Source organism: Solenopsis invicta, chromosome 1 (assembly GCF_016802725.1).
Source record: "Solenopsis invicta isolate M01_SB chromosome 1, UNIL_Sinv_3.0, whole genome shotgun sequence".
Classification (NCBI taxonomy): Eukaryota; Metazoa; Arthropoda; class Insecta; order Hymenoptera; family Formicidae; genus Solenopsis; species Solenopsis invicta.
The window spans coordinates 29159649-29184040 of record NC_052664.1 but is presented as its reverse complement, the minus strand read 5'-3'; the positions used below and the strand labels follow the sequence as shown (position 1 = coordinate 29184040).

Genomic DNA, 24392 nt, shown 5'->3' with positions numbered 1-24392 from the left:
TTTTCAGATATGTTAAAAATATATTAAAAAATTGTGATCTAAGATAAAATATGATTATCATTAATTATATAAAAGATACAATTAACAGAATATATAAAAGCATAAATGTGATTGTGATAAAAATACAAATAACGAATTTGTTAAAGAAATACATGATACACATGTTTAGATTACACGTATTCATTAACACCTATAATAAAATGTAAAAAAACAAATGAGTATTATATGACATGCAATAAAACAATATTTTTGAAGATTGCGTTTTGTTTATACAAAAAAAACTTGCGCGATGACATTATTCGGGATCGCGAATTTATGATAAGTGAAATGTGTTATATCTCTCGCGATAATTTTATATTTTGTATAATCACGTCGCGACATCGACTATTCAATCGGCAAACGATATGCAGCATGCCAGATATATGTAAAATTCACTTTGCACTCGCGCTCGTATCTCTCTTGATACATTTCGGTCGGCCGAGTTCGGTGACTTGATAATGCGTGTGCTTCTCCGATATCTACGCATTTTCTTAAAAATGTTAGCGAACTACTAAATCGAAAAAAAGATGAAAGAAAATAAAATGGAAAATTCTTGGAAAATAATATTGAAAAATCTTTTTTTTATTTTTATGAATAATGTCGTTTGAGCGATTTTATATTTTATGTAATTTTCGTTCTCTTGCGATTAAAATAAACATAAATTTAAACTACAGATTTACAACAGATATATTCTTATAAATTTCGTTTATTATAGGTGTTTAAATGAGAAATTGAAAAATGTTACATTCTTCTTGCATGAAATGTATAAATATATCAACATATTCTTAATTAATACAAGAAAATAAATTGGGGATAGGTCGCACAATCAATAGACGCAACAATGTTGCATTTCAAGTTTTTTTCTATTTTATTGAAATAAATCGGAAGTAACGCGTGCTGCGCGTTGCCATAAAGTCAAAGCCGCCTAGGTCGCGCTGAAACTGAAACATTTTCGCGTCGATATCCGACGCATTGTTATTTCAAGCGCGTTTCTGCGTTTGATCTCGACCTCGACGTTGACCCGTGAACGGTGTTTCGCAACGCCGCGTATTCCCGTCTAAACGAAGTCCGTATAAAATATAGGTACTCACAACCAGAAATTAAAAATAAAAACACCATTTCGCTTATGTTGTAATGATAAAAATAAATAAAAAATAGAAACACTCGGCAGAGCCTTGATCGAGCGCTGGATGCTATATCGCTTCATCTCTCTCCCACATTTCCTTTCTCTTTTTTCTTACACAACGTAAGCAATCTTAGTGAATATTCTATGTTCCGCAAATACAAAAGCTACATTGTTTCAATTTATCACCTGTGAACTCCCCCACCCATATGCGACAAATGTCCTTTAAGTATCTGTAAAAAGTAAAATCGTAACTCGCGCGTGACAATCCTGTGTCACACAGCTAGCAATGGATGGTGTGCTTCATGACATACATACATACACGTCATGAAATATACATATATACATGCACATATGTATATGTGTGTATATATACATATATACATACATATATATAAATATACATATATATGTACATATAATATATACATATAATAATTAATCTCGTGTGCCATATTGAGAAGTGGCATTAAAACTTTATGATTGTCTAGTATATGTCTCTCGAGTAATTACATATATATTTATATACTATATTTCTCAATGAAAAAAAGCTCCACGCCAGTGGCTGGTTCTGACGGGAATAATCGAGTATTATTTTCGAAACATTTTGTCGCCTGATATTCCACGTGTATATTACACAGAGATCGAGAAGTTTCACCAACTGTGAATTCAAATTTCGATGCCACAGACACACGAAGATCTCTAACTTTCATTTATAACAATAAAAATGTGACAACTGACATGAGATCTTCTTTCACACGCGTGTGTCTGTAGCAAACAAAATTCAATATACTGTAATTATACCGTTTTTGATCCTTAATTTAACAGTACTAAAAATAGAATTTCTCAGGACGTTAAATTATAATTACTTATCCATCAAGGATTACAACATCGAATGTCAGCACCTTATTTCAATTACTTATAACACGATAGGTGTATATTTGTTTAATACGCTTGACACGCTTCTTACTTGTTTAATGTGCTTGTCAACTTTTGTCATATAAACTATAATAGGTAATTATATTCTTTTTATAATTTTGTTCAATTAAAAACAGACTGCTCTTAATACATGTATTGTATCTATATAAAAATCATATGCGTTACAGTAAATCAATACTCATATTGCATTTTAGTAAAGGCGACAGCATCAATGATAAATATATAACTGAAAAACTAAAATTTTCAAAGTAATTGTCTTCCTGAAAGGTTCTTTTTAAATTACAACAAAATTAAATTGTATTATGAATTAGTACATAACTCTTTTTAGAAATATGTTACTGATAATATAACACTGAAAAATAATTATAATAAAAGATTGTTACAATATTTTTAATTTCTGCTGTCAAAAATAATGTAAAAATGATATGGATCAATATAAAACTATGACTTTCGTCGCACTATGTTATATAAAACTAGAACAATATATTAAATGCAATTGAACACGGATACACACACATAAACACATGCGCGCGCGTACAAACGCACTCTCTTTCGTTCACAAAAATCTGCAAATGCACTTTAATTAAACAATTAAAACATGTACGCAATAAAGGCACAGAAGAGAAATTTATGCAGAATGATTCTTGGTTGTACATCAAAATTTTAGGACATCAATTTACAGCAATAAAATAAAAAAAAGTGACATAAACATTAGTTATTCAAGCTTTCAAAACGTTTGTTTTCAAAATCAATTCAAAGAAAGTATTGCAAGTGTCCTTGCACAATATATCCAGATTAAAAAATTAACATTTATTAATACTGTTCTCTTCTGCTTTTATTAAAACAAAACTTTAGATGTATTCCCTGTATATATATGAACACTATAAATATATAGACATTTTAAATGTATTCCCTGTAAATATATGGACACTGTGAGGCTTTTCAATTTGTTAGTTTAGAAAAAAAAACCTGGATAATTTGTCATAACAAGTTTTTTGTACTTTAAAATTTGGCATTCAAAATATTAAAAATAAAGAATTCTGTATAATATCATACGGTGCTGCCATTTAACATTGTCGATTCAAGTGCATATGTAAACGCGACATTCAAATACTAGCTCACAGAGCTCCGTCACTTATTGGCTATGAAATATTTAAGTATATTGTTTGGTTTTGGTTTGCTGGTTGTGGGCCAAGAACGAGTAACCTCTCTCCTCTCAACGGACAAAGTTTTGAAAACTGTAGGGTCTACCGTAGGTGATAATTGCATTGGTGATGAAGGGCTTAGTCTTAGACCAGCCATTTCGTTACTCGGCGATTCTCGAGGACCTCTCAGCCACACTTCCAATTTAGTTTTCTTCGGTAGTGGTTCTGTCTCGTTTTGCAAGTCGTCCTCTGCATTCTGACTTGTCACGCACAATTTCGAGATTGGTGAGCACGAAAGACTCGACGCAGCAGTACTCGTCAAGCTCATCGCCGATTGATCTGAGCTGTCGTTGCTGTCTTGATTAATACTCATCGGCGATCCCTGATTTGCTTCGGAAATACCTTCTTCGGAGCTGATGTCTAAAACGGAATGGACGGCGACCTGTTTGCACAAGAAAGGTGCGATACTACTCCTGCCATATGATCTCTCCTCGAACTTCGTGAATGCAACTCCCAAAAGTGTCAAGTGAAACGGTTTGGAGACGTCGACTATTCGATGGAATAGCTTCATGGCGAGTGTCAACATTTTACTGTGATCGTACATGCCGTTTCTCGTGGACGGTAAGAGATGTTTCGGCAACGCGCATTGTCTAGTTTCCCTCTTACCCGAAGTGGGTTTGTTCAAGTCATGCTTTCTCACTGTTATTCTCATAGCAATGGGAATTCTACCATCCTCCATTGCTAATTCGGTTAATCTTCTTAATAGTGCACCTAATCGCGATTCTACCTCAGCTACCAGCGAAACGCTTTTGAATCCATCTTCCAGACCTATGGATTGTTTCTTTCCAGATGGTTTTACTACTGTGTCATCAATTCCTTCAGCATTGTCCTTCAATCTTCTCGCTAGATCCACGCCAATTTTTAATTCCAGATTTTCTAAAGGTAATCTGCGTAAATCGTCAACTGTCCTTATATTATTCGATAACAATAATTCTGTAGTCTTTTGTCCAACACCAGGTATCTTTGACACTGAACCTATCGTGGAGAGTAACATTGGACCACTGCATGGAAAGATTAATGTCTGTTGATTTGGCTTGTTTAATGATCCTGCCAATTTGGCCAGAAGTTTATTATGTGCTATTCCAGCGCTGCAAGTAAGGTGCAATTCTTCGTATATGCGATTCCTTATCTCAGCTGCTATTTTCGAGCCGATCATCAGGCGTGTATGACAGCCACATGGACACTCCTCTTCCAAGGGGCCAAATATTTTGCTCACTTCTTTTAAATCTTCAAATTCTATACTCGAGTTACTCATGTCAAGTTCCGTATCATTTTGAGATTTAAGCTGTTTTTCCACTATTGACGTAACATCGAGAAAATTGTCGTCAAAACCTAATCTTTCCACTAATGGCGTAAACTGGTGCAGAATTTCAGTTATCTTGGTCGAATAGTTACGATAGTTTGTTAAATCTTCTCCATTTACCAATGCCAGCTCCGGACATAACCGCAAAGCTTCTTGCACCGACATACATTTTTTTATTCCATATTCTCTCGCCAGATAGTTGCTGGTGACCACTATGTTTTTTTGCTGAACCCCTAACGGCTTTCCCTCCAATTCGGGATGATTAATCATTTCCACTTGAGCGTAGAAACAGTCAACATCCAAATGAATGATGGTTTTTGGATGACGCATAATGGTATCAAAACATGCAGTATCCATGGATGTTTGTTACAGAGCAGTATCTTCATAAATGATACAGATCACACATAAAATTCTCACGTTCCACTTCTCAGAGCTTCCTTAATTGCATCTGTAATAAAGATACATATATATATACATGTATACATATATAGTTGATAAGCGATTTTGGAGCGGTTAGACTAAGAATGTTTTACTTTTGGGAGAATTTCTATACAAATTTGCAATGCACTTCGGTTTCGCAGCAAGAGGAGAATATTTCCAGATAATAGAATGAAGGCCACAGATATCAGTCGCTCGTGGGAAACAAAATCTGCTGTGCTACTGTCAGTTCGCGTAGGGGCTTTCACTCCCGAAAGTTGTTTTGGCGCTTTCGGTGGACTCTCGATCTAGCTTCAGGATATGGGGCACGTTTCTGTCAATTGGCGATTCGTGCAATCGGCAACGCAAAACAGTGCTCTCATGACAAACTAGAGAGATAGAAACTTGTTTACAGCGTGCAAACCAACCAATTAATCTTCACATGGTAGCCATGTTTTTAAATTGTCATAGATACAGATGATGTATACGAGAAATTCCAGGATTTTTGCGCGGACCAACCAAGTGTTGGAGATATAAGATGGTCGTATTCATTTAGTAATGGAGATTGTGATAAAAGATACCATCAGAGACTTCTCGTGGAGAATCACGAAGAATTTACTCTTATGTCCGATGTTTAGTATTATGGCGTTCCGGTAAGGTTACAGCGAACCAATAGAAAAGCATTTTTCATAGGGAATAATTTTATCCCTATGAAACTATGTCTTCTTATTGGATGTATTCAGTACTACAATTGCTTACTGAACGGCTAAGTAGCAGTTGAATGTGATTGGTTTTTATCTTTAAATCCAACCAATCATCTTCAATTGCTACTTAGCCGTTTAATAAGCGGTCGCGCATCTGAATGCACCCATTAATACAATAAAAGAGATTTGCATTTGTTTCAGCAAAAAAATAATTTAAATTTGCTAATAAAAATATTAAAATATAAAGTTTTTTTCATTGAAAAATAATTTTATATATTACAATATTTTTTTATTTATTAGCTATTTTTTATATAAATTTATATAAAAAAATATCACAGAAATTGCAGCAACATTGTTACAACGTTGCAATGTTGGAACAATATTTCTGCAAATAAAAGATTACAGAAATGTTATTGCAATGTTGTAACAATGTTGCTGCAAGTTCTGTGCTGTATGAAAAAATATAATTTATAAGATATTTTACATATATTTTTGAAAACAAGAAAGTATACAATACATATATATTGTATATATATTTGCCGAAATTTATTTTATAAATAAAGTATTATCTGTTTTTATACGATAACTTGATTGTATCAAAATTGTATTAAATCTAAAATTCATCAAATTAAGAAATTCTTATCTCCAGTTCTTAACCGTAAAGCCTTTTTTAATAATAATAATAATTAATTGATAAAACGGATAAAATTAAATAATGTTTTTATGTAATAACAAAAATTTGAACTTTTATTCCTTTTTGTTTTTTTTTCAATAAAAGAAACAAGGAAAAACAATTAAGGATTTAAATAAGCCTGATATGTATGCCTGTGTGTGTTTCGTACGTATTAGTAAATTATTATATTAAATAAAATTTAGAAAACGCGTTTAACAATAAATAAATTTGTAGTTTTTACAGTAAAAGCAACACAGCTACTAATAAAAATTAAAAATTAATACAATCTAAACTTCTATTTACATTAAACATATTGCTATACAAATTATAAGCAAAAAAAAAACAAAAAATGTATTATAATTTAAAAAGAATTAAGTAATAATACAAATAAGCTTTTTAAATCTAAAAAGAATTTAAATATATAAAAAATAATTTTTTGAAATGTCTAATAAATTTTGTCAATAAATTAAATTATTGTTAATTATCTTATTAAATAGAATATGGGGTATTTGTTAATGATGTGTTGACAATTGTTGTTAAAATGATTTTGATGGCGTAATGACATTATATTATTAAAAAAAATCATTAAAATTTGAAAAATTAAATGTATAATCTCATAATTTTTTAAGCCATTTTTTTTTTAAATAAATTTTAAAATAATTTGTATAGAAATATATTTAATGTAAATAAAAGTTTATTATTTGTTCCTATTTTTATAATTTTTATTAGTACTGTATTGGTTTTATTGTAAAAACTACTTATTAATATTTTATTAAGCATATTTTTATATAAATAAATTTTTATTTTTATTTTTGCATGTAATTATAGCTTTCATAATTACATCATTAATTTCAGAACAATTTTTATAACATCACCGAATTTGTCGCATGTGTACCTTTGATCTATTGTACTTGATCAAAGAACACAGTCGTACGTCAATTGATTGTATAGATATACGATAGAAATTGAACTTTGTGCTAAAACGAGATTCAAATATCGATTATGAGATACGGAAAAACATTAGCAGCGATTATAGGTATAAGATACTGAAGATTAAGGTCAATACTATTCATAGTCATTTTTATAGTTAAGTCCGTTTCAAGTATACTACTATCTTATTATTAGATATAAATAGAATTATCAGTTCCAGAGGAATGTATTATAGAGAACGTATTTAGAGAAAGAAGAGAAATAAACTAAATACAAAGATCTTTTCTGTATAAATTTTACATGTTAAACCTGGATTAGTTTGAAATCCTAATCAGTGGTTTTCGATATGCAATTTGACTCCGGCTTGTTGAAAATCTATGGTATCCTTCGGTTCTATGCAAACAAAAGCTGTAATCTTTGAACTCTGCATATTTAGGAAAATAAAAGAAAACGAAAAAAAATGAATTAATTATGATTAATCATGATTATCTAGAGGCGCGGTCGCGACTCGCGCCTATGTAAGAGAAGCGAGTCGCAGACCGACCCTCTTTTTATTAACGCGGTTCAGAATCCTATCACGATTAATTCATGTGAAGAGCACAATGTAAATTAAAGGAACAAAACTTAAATAATAATAGCTTTGTAATAATAATTACAATGGTTGTTGAACAAATACGGTAAAAGTTTGCTGCAATGTAGAATCTAATGTAACAATAAATGATCTAGTAAAAAATATTACAGTGGAATAAAAGTTTTAAAACAGAGATTGTATTTTATTTTCTTAACTAATTCTAAAGCAATAAACTTTTTAAGCAATTAATTCTTTAAATTTTTTGATATCGTATATTGTATCAATGCGAATTATATATTTCAATAATGCAAACATTGACCAATTGAGATAACGCCGGTCTTAAAATTTCAAGGTTTTAATTGATAAGATTATATCCAAAATCAACCGGACCTAGCACCGTTATTCATATATAAATTTGATAAAAAGTTATTTATGGTGGTAATAATTTTATTTTTGTAATTTCATTCATAAAAAGCGCGGTGCTTGTTTCAAGATGCTACTTTTATCTCCACCATATCAGAATAAAAGTAAATAAATAGCTAAATTAAAAATTACTTACAAGCTTACATTTACGTTAAAAAGTTTTGTGATATAAATCATGATTGTACCTATACAATGCTATTAATCTTCCTGTTTTAACAAACCTCTCGGTGCACCGATTAAATTACGAGTTACTCCACGTTATGTGTTTCTTGCGTTTGCTTGTACCGCAAAAAGATAAAATATTTTAATAAAAAATTATTTTGTTGAATTGTTATCTAATCGAGAATTATAATCCATTTTTTATTCGCATATTCAAAAATTATTTTTTTTATCTATAATAAATGTAAGTCATGTCTCGTGATGCAATAAAATTTATTTATCAGTACTTTAAATTTTTAAAAAATATTTTAATTTGACGGGCCAGATAAAGATCAATTTGTTTAACATATTTTGCAATCTTTATACTATTAAGAATAAGCTTGTAAAACGATTTAATAGAAATCGAACAATTTTCACGAAGAACGCAGAGTATTTATGAATCAAACTATGGGCTATTTTATGCAGTGTTATTGACACGTGTGAAATAATGCGCAAAGTCTTTATTAATTTGTTTGTAATTAAAACCGATCTTTTTCTTCATTTCTTTCCTACAAAATATATCGAAAGAGAAAGAGGAAAATGTATTTTATGAGGGGACTTATAAGAAAAAGGACAGAAGTGTTCCCTTCCGATTTTAACGAACCTTTAATATGTTATAGTACAGATCAAAATAAGGGACATATGTTTTTTTTTTTTTTTATACGTGCCCATACTCACTTTTAGGGGGCAAACACCCCTTTAAAAAGATCGATGTTTTTCTTTTGAAGTGTATATCGTCAAAACTATAGGAGATAGAAAAAAATGTTCTAATTAAAATTAATCTAGTTAAATGATTTGAAGAGTACTTTATAACAGTGATAAAAAATGATAAATAATTTTTTTTAATTTTTTCACACTATTTCCCCTTACTTACTTTTTTTTTTAAATTTTTTATTTTTTTATAAGCAAAATAAAGCTTATTTTATTGCAAATTTAATGATGTATGAGAAAGTTATGTTTCGACGTTCCTATTTTCCAAAAATAATTAAAAACGTCTTTACACGCATGGTATGCGTGCATTCGTCCATGCGCTACGAAAGTGTTTTCCTTCGATTTTGACGATCCTTTAATATGTTATAGTACAGATAAAAATAAGGGAGACGTATTTTTTTTTATACGTGCCCAATGCCACTTTTAGAAGATGAAACATTCCTTTAAAGAAAACCGGTTTTCTTTTTTCGAAGCGTATATCGTCGAAACTACAGGTAATAGAGAAAATGTTCTAGTGGAAAAATTTTGCTTATAAAAAAAAAATAAAAATTTTCAATAAAAAAGGATAAGTAGTGGAGGAAAATATAAAAAAAATTAATAGTGATAAAAAAATTATTTTTTTATTTTTTTTACACTTTTCCTTACTACTTAAAATTTATTAATTTACAACTAATTATTTTTACAGAAATTTTTCATTATATATGGCTAAATATAAATGCAGATGCAAGTTCTTTTCTCTGATAATTGTAACTCTTTCTCTCTTTTTCTCTCTGTCCCTCTCTTTCGGTCTTCACAGAAAAATATATCTTTCCAAGACTGTAACAATTATATGTATTTTCTGGACATTAATAGCCTCATAGATTCACAAGTTTTTAACAAACTGTACAAAAATTATAGTGAATTTTATTATTTAAAACACACTAATATTGATGTGTATAGTGATGTGTAGGAATATAAATGGAAAATATGATATAAAATATTAAAATAATTTTATTTTCTTTTAATAAAATAATAATAATTTTACAAAACTAAAAGAATACAACAATAAATTTGTAAATGTTATAAGCACATGTATATCTATTGTAAAAGAGGAAGCGATATTATGGCCAGCCATTTACATTTTACACTTTGTTAAAAATTAATATCTTAAATTGAAAACTCAACTATCATTTTTATCAAAAGATTCTAAACTCGAAGTATGATATATTTATTATATTTTTGTATGTGTTACATTAATTATTATAACTGGATAATAAATATTTTTGTATGTAATAATAATAATATGATGACTTTTTTTGATGATTTTTACAATAATTTATTCTGTCTTTTTCAAATTTTACACAATTAACTAAAAGCCACTGTTGAAATAAACGATGTCCTAATATAAAAACATTAAATTTATCATGATTAAATTATACTCACACATTAATCCTTGATACACGTGATTGTCAAAACGCGATCTCCGCGATGACAGTAACTCAAGAAGGAAGCACAGCGGGGGAACCACTCAGTATTAGGGAAAATAATAAATTTTGAGAGATACGATTATTGATTAAATATGCACTTTTTTCAGATAAATACAGAATTTTTGATGTGATAACCTGTCTTGTCCTGTGATAAGGCTATTATAAAAGCCGACGCGCTTTAATTTACTCAGTTATGTATTTAACTGACTAATTAGGAAGGTGTAAAGAATATTTTCATATATCTTACAAAATTTGTCTTCTCTTCAAGTACGAATAGAACAGGCGATAGACGATGAAGGGTAAGCATTTAAACATTTTTATGATAAAAATACCGTAGCAATAAATTATTGGGAGATCTTTTATCATAACGGGATTATATGTAAATAGTTTCGTAAATCCGAATTTATATACAGAGTGTCCTATTTTAAAAAACGCATCTCGATAATTCTTTAACGAAGCATTTTTAGTAAAAATGTTTCAGACAAAAGTTGCATGGTTTCAAGGGGGTCATAAGATTGTGTTATTAATTTGACCTTAAATAGTTGTTTGAAGGTTACGTGAAGAACACTTTTAATTTTTTAAATAGGACTGCTATTTTTTATTACATATTCTTGTAGCTTATCTTGAGATCTTTCCAAAACACTATAAGAAAGTTTATTTTCGTTGAGTACTTTCCGAGTTGTGAGGCTTGAAAGCTACGGTGTACTGTAACTTTCAAGCGTCACAACTCGGAAAGTACTCAACAAAAATAAACTTTCTTGTAGTGTTTTGGAAAAGTCTCAAAATAAGCTACAATAATATGCAATAAAAGATACAATATCAGAGTATCGGTATATCCCTAATTAAAGGGTATTGATACTTCTCTAACATTCTATATTTTTTATTGCATTTTCTTGTAGTCAATTTTGAGAGTTTTTCAAAACACTATAAATAAGTTTATTTTTGTTAAGGAGTTTCCGAGTTATGACGCTTGAAGTTATAGTACATTGTAGCTTTCAAGCCTCACAACTTGGAAAGTACTCAACGAAAATAAACTTATTTATAGTGTTTTGAAAACTCTCAAAATCGACTACAAGAAAATGCAATAAAAAATATAGAATGTTAGAGAAGTACCAATACCCTTTAATTAGGGATATACCGATACTCTGATATTGTATCTTTTATTGCATATTATTGTAGCTTATTTTGAGACTTTTCCAAAACAAGAAAATTTATTTTTGTTGAGTACTTTCCGAGTAGTGTTTTGGAAAGGTCTCGAGATAAGCTACAAGAATATGTAATAAAAAGTAGGTAGTCCCATTTAAAAAGTTGAAAGTGTTTTTCATGTGACTTCCTTCAAGCAACTATTCAAGGTTAAATTAACGACACTATCTTATGCCCCCCTTGAAACCATGCAACTTTTGTCTGAAACATTTTTACTGAAAATGCTTGAAGAAATTGAAGAATTATCGAGGTTTTTCAAAATGAGACACCTTGTATATATAATTGATTTTTCAACAGTTGCAATGATAACTAAATTTTGATCGGGATATTTTTTGTTCGATACAGGAATACACCTAGTCGCCTTCTTGGCATCTTGGACCGTGATCACCGCAAGTGAATTACCGGATCTTTTTGAGGCTCAGAGTGAATGTCCTGCGAAAGACACTTCGCCGCCGACATTATTATCCCACGAATCGGATTGCTCGAAGTACTACGAGTGTAAATACGGTCAGAAGATATTGCGAACTTGTTTTGTCGGCCTGTATTTTAGCAAAAGTTGGCGTGGCTGCGTCAACAAGGATATTTCGGATTGCATACAACAAGCAGATTGTCCCGGGCCAGACTATCCGTCTGAGTGCCAATGCAAGCCAGATGGTACTCGAGTAGAACATGAATGTCAATGCGACAAATTCTACGAGTGCAAAGGTGGCCAGAAAGCTCTGCATGAATGCCCGGCCGGCGAAATCTTTATTCCTAAGGAATCTCGTTGCAAACCGGGCATAAAGAAGCCAAATAAGGACGAATGTGAGCCAAACCCATGTATATGCACGGAAAATGACAAAAAACCTCATGAATGTTGTTGCCGAAAATTCTACCAATGTTGTGATAATAAATGGATTGAGCGTGATTGCGGTAAAGGATGGCATTTCAGTAATGAGACAAACGGCTGCGTATGCGGCGAATGCCAACCGGTTTGCAAAGAAAACGAAACAAAGGATCATGACTGTTGTTGTGACAAATATTTTATATGCAAAGATCAAAAGTGGATCCAAAAAGATTGCGAGGCCGGTACACAATTTATCGACGGTAGGTGCGTGAAACCAACAGATGATGGTTGCCATTGCAAATGCAAAACTCCGGGTATGAAAATTTGTACTACAAAATGGAGACACGAGTGTGACCCTAACTTGTATTGGGAATGCAAAAATTGTAACAAGATAATACATCAGTGCGGTTGCAATAACTGCTTCAGCAAAGCTAAGCTGTTTTCAAGCAGTGAACCTTGTACCTCTTGCCAAGCAAGAGTGTAAACGTAGCTGGATTTTTATGTAGATAACCATAGATTTCGAAAAAGATATAAAGAAGTTGAGAGTAACGAAGAGTCAAGGAACAAATTGTATACTTGCTAAAACTATGCTGTTGTATTCGTAGAAGTTTAGACAATTTTGCTTTGAGATATTTTAATTTGGTAATTTAAAAAATTGTTAAAACTTTCTCAATATTTCTTAATATTTCTGATTTTTAATGTTTCTAATATATGATTATTATTTCCAATTTAAATAAAAGACTTGGGTATAGAAATAAAAAATCTCTCTCTCTTTTTTTGTTTTTTTCTCTCTCTCTTTTTCCCTTTCCTCTATTATATATTATTTGTTTTTCTTATTTAATAATTTGCAGCAAAGTAAAGATATGTCATGTACCACACACGAACCATTTTCTGTATAATTACTCTCAATATCAGCAAATTATGATGAATTATATCACTAGAGATTGAATCTATTTTGAGAAATAAGTAAAAACATGTTATCAATCAAAATTTTCTCTCTCCTCTTTATGGCCACCATTATCTTTATTAATTCTTAGATATACCTACCAGATTTAAATATATGTATATATATTTTATAATATGCAAATATCTGAGAAAAAAATAAAAAATGGAAAAGCATTTAAAGGAGGATTTTAATATCGTTTATATAGTCTCAAATAAAATAATTAATCTTTTAAAATCAAAAAACAATTTACTTTCTTGATTTAAAAAAAATTCTTTTTCTAATTTATTTAAAATGAACTAAACAAGATTTTTTTCCCGATAGCTAGCAAGTTAAACAAGAATTTCATAAAAATATATCTATTGACTTTTTTTGACAATAATTAAGTTAATTAAAGTTGCATTAATGATACAGTTCGCATTTAGTAACGATAAAATGTGTAAGTATAATTAAAAACAATTTTGTTTTTGAAATGTTTAGATATGATAATCTGTCCTTGTATCATGCGATAAGGTGATTATAAAAGCCGATGCGCTTTAATTTCGTCAGTTACTTATCTGACTATTTAGTAAGGTGTAAAGGATATTTTCATATACATATATCTCACGAAATTTGTCTTCTCTTCAACGAATAGAATAGGTGATAGATGATGAAAGGTGAGTATTTATAAATTTTTATAATAAGAGTACTGTTGCGGTAAACTATCGAGAGATACTTACCATAACGAGATTATATGTAAATAACTTAGCAAATTCGAATTTATATATAATACAATTTATATACAAATATTCAAGGTTGGGTAAGTTAATAATTTTTTTTAAACTAAATTACGTTAAAGTTGATGGCACAAAAAATTAATTTAGTTACGTTAAAAGTTATGTGAATAAAAAATTAACTAAGTTAAAGTTACGTTAAGATTAAATTAATTTAAATTAAAATAAAAGTTAATTTTGAAAATCATTATTTATATAAAATTCGAATATTGTAATTTTTGAAAATTACATTATTCTAAATAACAAAACAATTATAGTATAAATTATCAAATAAATTTTAGTTTTATTTATAATTTAAGTTTATATGAAGTAAGAAAAAAATATTGTTTTTTATATAAACATGTATTATTTTACAATTTTTATATTTTACGATTAAATTATTAAAAATATGACTTTACGTAAAATAATGTAAAATATAATCTTATATGATATAACGATAAAATATAATCCTATTAAAAAAATGTATCAGTATTAAAGTAATTATTAAACTTTAATAAGCGCATTATTTTAAAATAATCAGTTAACTTTCTTCGTAAGTCATTGACTAATATTCGTACCAATAGTAAACCACTTGCACTAAACATTCGTTTTACATATGCAGAGGGTGGGTGGTACCGATGTATGATACTGTCATTTATACAGATAAACAAATCAACGTAGAAAAAAGTTAATGTTTAAAAATAACTACTTAAAGTTAAAAAGTAACGCATTTAAAATTAACTAAATTCAGTTAAAAGTTATTAACTTTTTAACTCTTTGTTTAACCTTTAATTTTTTTAATTAGTTACTACCCAAGCCTGCAAATATTTATATAGAAATAATTGATATTTTAACAGTTGCAATCATAACTGACCAAATTTTGATTAGGATATTTTTTATTCGATACAGGAATACACCTAGTCGCCTTCTTGGCATCTTGGACCGTGATCACCGCAAGTGAATTACCGGAAATTTTTGCGGTTCAGGAAGAATGTCCTACGAAGGATACTTGCCCGCCAAAATTATTACCTCACGAATCGGATTGCGCGAAGTACTACGAGTGTAAAGGCGGCCAGAAGCAGTTGCGTTCTTGTGCGGCCGGCCTGTACTTTAGCGCATATTGGCGTGGTTGCGTCAACTGGGACATTTCGGATTGCGAGAAACCGGATCCTACCACAACTACCACAACCACCACAACCACCACAACTACCCCCGATCCTGGGCCAAACCCTTCGTCTGATTGCGCTGGCAAGCCAGATGGCACTCTAGTAAAACATGAATGTCAATGTGACAAATTCTACGAGTGCAAAAATGGCCAGAAAGCTCTGCGTGAATGCCCGAATGGCGAAGTCTTTGTTCCTGGGGAGTCTCGTTGCAAACCGGGCGATAAGAATGATCCGAATTGTAAGCCATATCCTGACCCAGATTGCTATGGTAGGGAAAGAAAACCTCATCACTGTCATTGCGAAGAATACTACGAATGTGATAACGGTCAATGGATCTGGCACACTTGCGGTGAGGGATCGCACTTCAGTAATGAAACAAATGGCTGCGTGCCAGGTAAATGCAACCCGGAATGTGTCGACGGCGATACAAAAAACCATGATTGCTGTTGCGACAAATATTTTGTATGCATAAATGAAGACTGGATCGAACGAAATTGCGAAGATGGTCAACATTATAGCAACAGTACGAAAACGTGCATGAATCCAAGAGATGCTCACTGCACAGATTACACACCTTGCGGTTGCAAAAGAACTTGTAACAAAATATGGAGGCACCAGTGCGATTGTAGCTTGTATTACGAGTGTGTAAATGATGTAAGGGAAATACGCAATTGCAATTGCGGATACTACTTCAATAAAGCTACTCTTACATGCGATGTCGCGACAAACGTAAGAGACTGCAAAAATCCCTGGGACTAACATTATGTAGATAACCATAGATTTAAAAAAAGATATAAAGAAGTTGAGAGTAACGAGGAGTATAAGGAACAAAATGTATACTTGCTAAAACCATGCTGTTGTATTCGTAGAAGTTTAGACAATTTTGCGTTGAGATATTTAATAAATTGGATAATTTAAAAAATCGTTTAAACTTTCTTAATATTTCTAATTCTTAATATTTCTAATATTTCTTAATATTTCTAATATATCATATCATTGTTATTTCAAATTGAAATAAAAGACTTAGATATAGAGATAAAAAAGTTCTTTCTCTCTCTTTTTTTCTCTCTCTTTTCCTGTCTTTTCCTCTCTTTCTCTCTTTCTGTTTCTCTCTTATATACTATTTATTTTTCTTACTTAATAATTTGCAGCAAAGTAAAGATATGTTATATACCACATACAAACTATTTTCTGTATAATTATTCTCAATATCAGCAAATTTTGATGAATCACTAGAGATTGAATATATTTCAAGAAATAAGTAAAAACATATAACCAATAAAAATTTCCTTTTTCTTTTTTATGATAATCACAAATCATCCATTCATCCTCTCTTAAATATATCCAGATTTAAATATTATATATTTATTTTATAATATGCAAATATCTGGGAAAAAAATTAAAAAAATGGAAAAACGTTTAAAAGATGAGCATTTTAATATCGGTAATATAGTCTCAAATAACATAATTAATTCTTTTGAATTAAAAAAGAATTCACATTTTTTAGTTTTTTTAGAATTTTTTTTTTTTAATTTATTTAAAATGAACTAAAAAAGAATTTCTTTCCGGTAGTTAAAAGTTAAAAAAGGATTTTATAAAAATATATTTTTTGACTTCTTTTTTAACAATAATTAATTTAATTGAAGTTGCATAAACGATATAGTTTGCATTTAATAGCAATAAAATGTGTATATTTAAATATAATTAAAAATAATTTTGTTCTTTAGATGTTTAATACTTGTAATGCTTAGAAAAAGTTATGAAAAGTTTATATAAAAATAAAATTATAAGCATTACTGACAATTAAGTTGATACTATAGTCCTACATTACTAATTGATTCTGCAAATTTTTCTTTGACAAATAACAATTTTATGGGAATATACATTTATTGTACACATATAAGAGTATTGATGCAATTTAGACATATTCTCAAAACGTTTACAACTGTAGATAATTATTTTATCTTTCAATTGACGTAAATCATATTTTTTGATAATGTTGTTTTTTATCCGTATAACTTTTTGAATGAGAAAGTGATGCATCGAGTCGATAAAATTCCATACTGATTCGATAATTTCAACATCGAATCAACGTCTATTTCGTTATCATTTTTCACTGGGCTGTTAATGCGAATTACGTTATCATGTGACATACAAAAGCATTATTCGATCTAGGATTAAAATTAAAATCTATGTCCTGGAGAAATTAAAATCAAAGAAATATATATGCAAATTGTATATGTATAATAAAATTCATATATAACTAAAAACACATTGTCGTTGACGTCGAAACTCCAGCCAGAACGGAATATTAAGCTGAATTTATTTCACTTCTTTCAAGAAAGTAAAATTATTTACTCAGCATTAGATTGAAAAGTGACTCTCGCTTGAAGTGACTCTTCACTTCCTAAAAATGAAAAATTCTAATTACGGGGGGAATGCTTTTCGAAGGAAATACTTCTTCTTTGACCTTAAAACTCATTCTTACCGGACTAGCGCAACTTTCATGATCGCTAGAAGTGACATTTCACTCCTAAAAATTTAGAGTATTTGTACAGACACACACACACACACACGCACACACGCACACGCATATATATATATATATATATATATATATATATATATATATATACTATGAAAATTCGCGAACTGTTGCATCTAAGATGCCAAAAGATTTTTAATACATAATAGATTTCATAGATATGGCAATCTGCATTCTACACTTTTAGTAGTAAAAATTTCATTCCAAACAAGAGTGAGTGAAAAATCACTGCTTTAAGAATGAATGACATGTCAAAAGGACATATCTTTGTATCATGCGATAAGGTGATTATAAAAGCCGATGCGCTCTAATTTAGTCAGTTATTTAAGCTGACTATTTAATAAGGTGTAAAGAATATTTTCATATACATATATCTCACGAAATTTGTCTTCTCTTCAACGAACAGAATAAGTGATAGGCAATGAAAGGTGAGAATTTATAAATTTTTATCATAAAAATACTGTTGCAATAAATTATTGAGAGATATTTATCATAACAAGATTATATGTAAATAACTTCATAAATCCGAATTTATATATAAATAATTGATTTTTTAACAACTGCAATAACTAAATTTTGATCGGGAAAGTTTGTGTTCGATACAGGAATAATCTTAGTCGCCTTCTTGGCATCATGGACCGTGATCAACGCAAATAAATTACCGGATACTCTTGCTCAGAATGAATGTCCTGCGAAAGACACTTGCCCGCCGACATTATTAGCCCACGAAACGAATTGCGCGCAGTACTACGAGTGTGTAAATGGTCAGAAGCAATTGCGAGCTTGTGCGTCTGGCTTGTACTTTAGCAAAAATTGGCGTGGTTGCGTCAACTGGAGTATTTCGGATTGCTCAATCAATCCGACTGGCACAACTCCAACTCCTCCCTGGACACGGCCCACCTCTGCTCCTCCTGGTGATTGCATTAGAAACGGCGATCTTGTAAAACATGAATGTCAATGCGACAAATACTACGAGTGCATAAATGGTTTCAAGGCTCTGCGTGAGTGCCCGTACGGCCAGATTTTCGACGCTGCATCAAGGTCTTGCAGAAATGGCAATAAAGTTACTTGTTAGCTTTATCCTAGATTGCTTGGATTGCTAGATTGTTTGGATCATAATAGAAGGCCTCATGAGTGCAAATGCGACACATACTACGAGTGCAAAAATGATATGTGGATCATAGAATGGTGCGATCAGGGATGACATTTTGACAGTCAGACTCATCTGCGTTCCAGGCGGATGCAGTAAGTCCCAAATTGCAACGGAAACAATAAAAGGAAACATGTTGTTGCAAGAAATATTATGTAAGAAATTGAGACAGAGTCCCCAAAAATTGCCACGACGGTCAACATTTTAGCGAGAATTGCAGAACGTGCTTGAATCTGAAAGAAACTGACTGCACAACATTTGTATCTGGCGATTCCTCATGTAATTGTTTCACAAAATGGGATTACGAGTGCGACTGTAGATTATATTATTAGTGCGTAAATAGAAATAGGGAAATATATGCCGGTAGTTGGGAAGAATTCTACTTCAATAAAGCTACTCTGGTATGCGATGTCGCGGCAAACGTAAAAGAGTGTAAAAATAACTGAGACTTTTATGTAGATAACCATCGATTTCAAAAAAGATATAATGAAGTTAACAGTAACGAGGAGCACAAGAAACAAATTGCATATTTGCTAAAACTATACTGCTATATTCGTAAAAGTTTAGACAATTTCGGATGTTTTAATAAATCTAGTAATTTAAAACATTGTCCAAACTTTCTTAATATTTCTGATTCTTAAAATTTGTAATACATGATTGTTATTTTCAATTTAAATAAAAGACTTAGGTATAGAGATAAAAAATCTCTCTCTTTCTTCTTGTTTGTTTCTTTCTCTCTTTTCCTTTCTTTATTATATACTATTTATTTTTTTTTACTTAATAATTTGCAGCAAAATAAAGATATGTCATATAAAACACACAAACCATTTTCTGTATAATTATTCTCAATATCAGCAAATTTTGATAAATTATATCACTAGAGATTGAACATATTTCAAGAAATAAGTAAAAACATATTACCAATAAAAATTTCTTCTTTTTTTTTATGATCGTTACGCATCTTTCATTCATCCTTTTTTAAATACATCCAGATTTAAATATTTTATATTTATTTTATAATATGCAAATATCTGAGAAAAAAATAAAAAAGTGGAAAAACGTTTAAAAGATGAGAATTTTAATATCGGTAATATAATCTCAAATAACATAAGTAATTTTTTTGAATTAAAAAAGTATTCACATTTTTGAGTTCTTTTAGAATTTTCTTTTTTAATTTATTCAAAATGAACTAAAAAAGAATTTCTTTCCGATAGCTAAAAGTTGAAAAAGGATTTTATAAAAATATATTTTTTGACATTTTTTTTATAATAATTAATTTAATTAAAATTGCATAAATAATATAATTCGCATTCAGTGACGACAAATTGTGTATATTTAAGTATAATTAAAAATAATTTTCTTCTCAAGATGTTTAATGCTTGTAATGTTTAGAAAAAATTATGAAAAGTCTATATAAAAATAAAATTATAAGCATTACTAACAATTAAGTCGATACTAGAGTCCTACATAAGCACGATCAGTATAACAATCACTAATTAAATCTGCTAATTTTTCTTTGACAAATATCACTTTTATTGGAATACACATTTATCGTACACGTGTCAAGGTTACTGATACAACTTATACATATTCTCAACTAATATTCAAACGTTTACAATTATTTTTTCTTTCAAGTGATGTAATTCATATTTTTTTATAATATTGCTCTTCATATTCATGATTTTCTAAATGAGAAAGTGGTACATCAAATCGATGTAACATTCGATATTTTAATTGATTCGATGATTTTAACGTCGAATCAATGTCGATTTCGTTATCAATGTTATCATTTCTGACTAAGCTATTAATATGAATTTTGTTATCATGTGATATACAAAAAGTATTATTCGATCTGTGATTAAAATTAAAATCTAAAAACTCGAAAGATTGAAATCAAAGAAAGATATATTCAAATATTTGTACAAAAAAATTTATATATAACTAAAAACATATTGTTATCGACGACGCAATTCCTTTACTCCAACCAGAACGGAATATTTGCTTAAATTTATTTTACTCCTTACAGGAGAGTAAAATTATTCACTCAGCATTAGATTAAAGTGTCTCTCGCTTGGAGTGATTCTTCATTCCTTAAGAGTGGAAAATTCTCTCTAATTACGGAGTAAATGCTTTACACTTTCCTTAAATAAAGTGAAAATTCACTCTTACCATTTATATGTATGTATACATGACTGTTGTATCTGAGATGCCAAAAAAAAAAAATCAAAACGGCACTATTCTTTAATAGATAATAGATTTAATAGATATGGTAATCTGTCCTTGTAGCGTGCGATAAGGTGACTATAAAAGCCGACGCGCTCTAATTTAGTCAGTTATTTAAGCTGACTATTTTGTAAGGTGCACAGGATATTTTCATATATATTTCACGAAATTTGTCTTCTCTTCAACGAATCCAATAGGTGATCGACGATGAAGGGTGAGCATTTATAAGTTTTTATAATAAAAATACTGTTGCAATAAACTGTCGAGAGATATTTACCATAACGGGATTATATGTAAATAACTTGGTAAATTCAAATTTATATATAATATAATTTCTATATAAATATTTATATAGAAATAATTGATATTTTAACAATTGCAATGGCAACTGATGAAATTTTGATCAAAATATGTTTTGTTTGATACAGGAATAATCTTAGTCGCCTTTTTGGCATCTTGGACCGTGATCAACGCAAGTAAATTACCGGATACTCTTGCTCAGAATGAATGTCCTGCGAAAGACACTTGCCCGCCGACATTATTAGCCCACGAAACGAATTGCGCGCAGTACTACGAGTGTGTAAATGGTCAGAAGCAATTGCGAGCTTGTGCGTCTGGCCTGTACTTTAGCAAACATTGGCGTGGTTGCGTCAATTGGGATATTTCGGATTGCTCAATAACTACGACTACCACAAGTCCAACTCCCCCCTGGACACCGCCGCCCACCCTCCCTCCCAGGGATTGCTCCAGGAACGGCGATTTACTAGCACATGAATGTCAATGCGACAAATACTACGAGTGCATGAATGGTTTCAAGGCTCTGCGTGAGTGCCCGACGGGCCAGATTTTCGACGCTGCATCACGGTCTTGCAGAAATGGCAATAAAGTTACTTGCAAATTTGATGAACAGCCTGGAGTTTGCTTGGGTAATGAAAGAAAAGCTCACGACTGGGAATGCCAGAAATACCTCGAGTGCGTAAACGGTAATTGGGACTTGCGTGATTGCGGTGTAGGATGGCATTTCGACAATTGGTCACGCGCCTGCGTTCCAGGTGCATGCCAAAGTAAGTTCAAACTTTCAACAAAAACGATAAAAAGAAACGAAAATGTTGTTGCGTCGAATATTATGTAAAAATGGAGACTGGGTCCCCGAAATTTGCCAGGGCGGTTAACATTTTAGCGAGAATCACAGAACGTGCTTGAATCCAAAAGAAGCTGGTTGCACAACATAGTATCTGGCGATTGATCATGTAATTGTCTCACAAAATAGAATTACGAGTGCGACTGTAGATCATATTATCAGTGAGTAAAAGGAAATATATTCGCCTACAGTTGGGGATCCTACTCCAATAAAACTACTCTGATATGCAATGTCGGCAAACGTGAAAGACTATAAAAATAGCTGGGATCTTACGTAAATAATAAAGCACGAGAAACGAGTTTCATATTTGTTAAAACTACGCTGCTGTATTTATAAAAGTTTAGACAATTTGGTTAAGATATTTTAATAAATCAGATAATTTAAAAAATTGTCCAAACTTTTTTAATATTTCTAATATATAATTGTTATTTTCAATTTAAATAAAAAGACTTAGATATAGAAATAAAAAAAAACTCTCTTTTCTTCTTTTTCCTCTCTCTTTCCTTTTCTTCATTTATATATAACTTGTCTTTTTCTTATTTAATAATTTGTAGCAAAGTAAATATATATCATATACTATACACAAATTATTTTCTGTATAATTAGTCTTAATATCAACAAGTTATGATAAATTAATTATATCACTAGAGATTAAATGTATTTGAAGAAATAAGTAAACACGTATTAATAAAAATTTTCTTTCTCCTCTTCACGACTACCAAACCTTTTCACATCTTTAGATACATCTGCTAGATTTAAATACGAGTATATGTATATTTATTTTACAATATCTGCAAAAAAAAATAAAAAAACATTTAAAAAAACATTTTAACATCGTTAATATATTCCCAAATAACATAATTGATCTTTTTAAATTAAAAAAGAATTTAATTTTTTAAGTTCGTTTTGAATTGGCGTAATTTGTTCAAAATGAGCTAAAAAAGAATTTCTTTCCGATAGTTGAAAAAGGATTTATAGAAGTATACCTTTTGACTTCTTTTGACGATAATTAATTAAATTAAAATTATGTAAATAATATAGTTTGCATACAGTAACAACAAAGTGTGTATACTTTAAGTATAATTAAATTTAATTTTGTTCTTGAGATGTTTAATGCCTGTAATGTTTAGAAAAAATTAGCTATATAGTCACTCATTTGTTACTCAATGATATCACAATGGTGTCAAATATTCATTGACTTATAAGCGACAATTAAAGCCATAATTATGGACGTCATTACGGTGTTTTTATGATTTTGTATTGTACCTAGAATTCGATGCATCATAAGTTAGCTGTCGTCTTTATATTCTATTGCCTGAATTTAATAAATATTATATTATTAACGATAAGTAACAATTATATATACTTTTACTTATCATAAAGTTATATCACTTCTCGTAGATACTTCATCTCTCGTAAAATCGTTTATATAATAAGCTTGACATGAAAAATATTCATTGTCGCGGATGGATCTAATCGCGCGGGAGAAGTATTTTGATAAGAACATATTTATCTTATGATAAGTTCGTACGAAAATTTCGATAATAAAACTCTAACAAAGTGAGAATAAAACATGTCGATGTATAATAGATTTATTAATTTATAAACGCACGACGAATTTTGTTTTAAAATTTGTGTGAATGAAGACTACGTTCAAAATAATAAAAATAATAAACTAAAATACGAATTATCTTAAGAAAAGAGTAATCAAACTCCAATTAATCTAAATTATTTAAATTTA

General features: G+C 30.2%; 2 protein-coding genes across 2 annotated transcripts; one reads left to right on the top strand and one right to left on the bottom strand.

Moving 5' to 3' along the window:
- Window positions 1-883: 883 nt before the first annotated feature.
- Window positions 884-5534, bottom strand: LOC105203651 (DNA polymerase iota). Its single transcript, XM_011172513.3, has 2 exons — window positions 5143-5534; window positions 884-5057 (listed from the first exon to the last, which is right to left on the bottom strand). Exon 2 carries the CDS (start codon window positions 4964-4966, stop codon window positions 3233-3235), a length of 1734 nt encoding a protein of 577 aa, XP_011170815.1. The 5' UTR covers window positions 4967-5057; window positions 5143-5534; the 3' UTR covers window positions 884-3232.
- Window positions 5535-10798: 5264 nt separating this feature from the next.
- LOC105203677 lies at window positions 10799-23123 on the top strand. Its single transcript, XM_039452936.1, has 7 exons — window positions 10799-11001; window positions 12251-13211; window positions 15049-15113; window positions 15336-16346; window positions 18743-19200; window positions 19322-19382; window positions 21939-23123. Exons 1-7 carry the CDS (start codon window positions 10995-10997, stop codon window positions 22640-22642), a joined length of 3267 nt encoding a protein of 1088 aa, XP_039308870.1. The 5' UTR covers window positions 10799-10994; the 3' UTR covers window positions 22643-23123.
- The last annotated feature ends 1269 nt before the right edge of the window (window positions 23124-24392 follow it).

Bases quoted from the DNA above. Each gene is read 5' to 3' on its own strand.
- LOC105203651 (XM_011172513.3), bottom strand. From the start codon at position 4,966: ATGGATACTGCATGTTTTGATACCATTATGCGTCATCCAAAAACCATC.
- LOC105203677 (XM_039452936.1), top strand. The intron at 15,114-15,335 runs GTTAATGTTTAA...TATTCGATACAG, and splicing joins ACAAATCAACGTAGAAAAAA to GAATACACCTAGTCGCCTTC. The intron at 16,347-18,742 runs ACTAACATTATG...TGTTCGATACAG, and splicing joins AGACTGCAAAAATCCCTGGG to GAATAATCTTAGTCGCCTTC.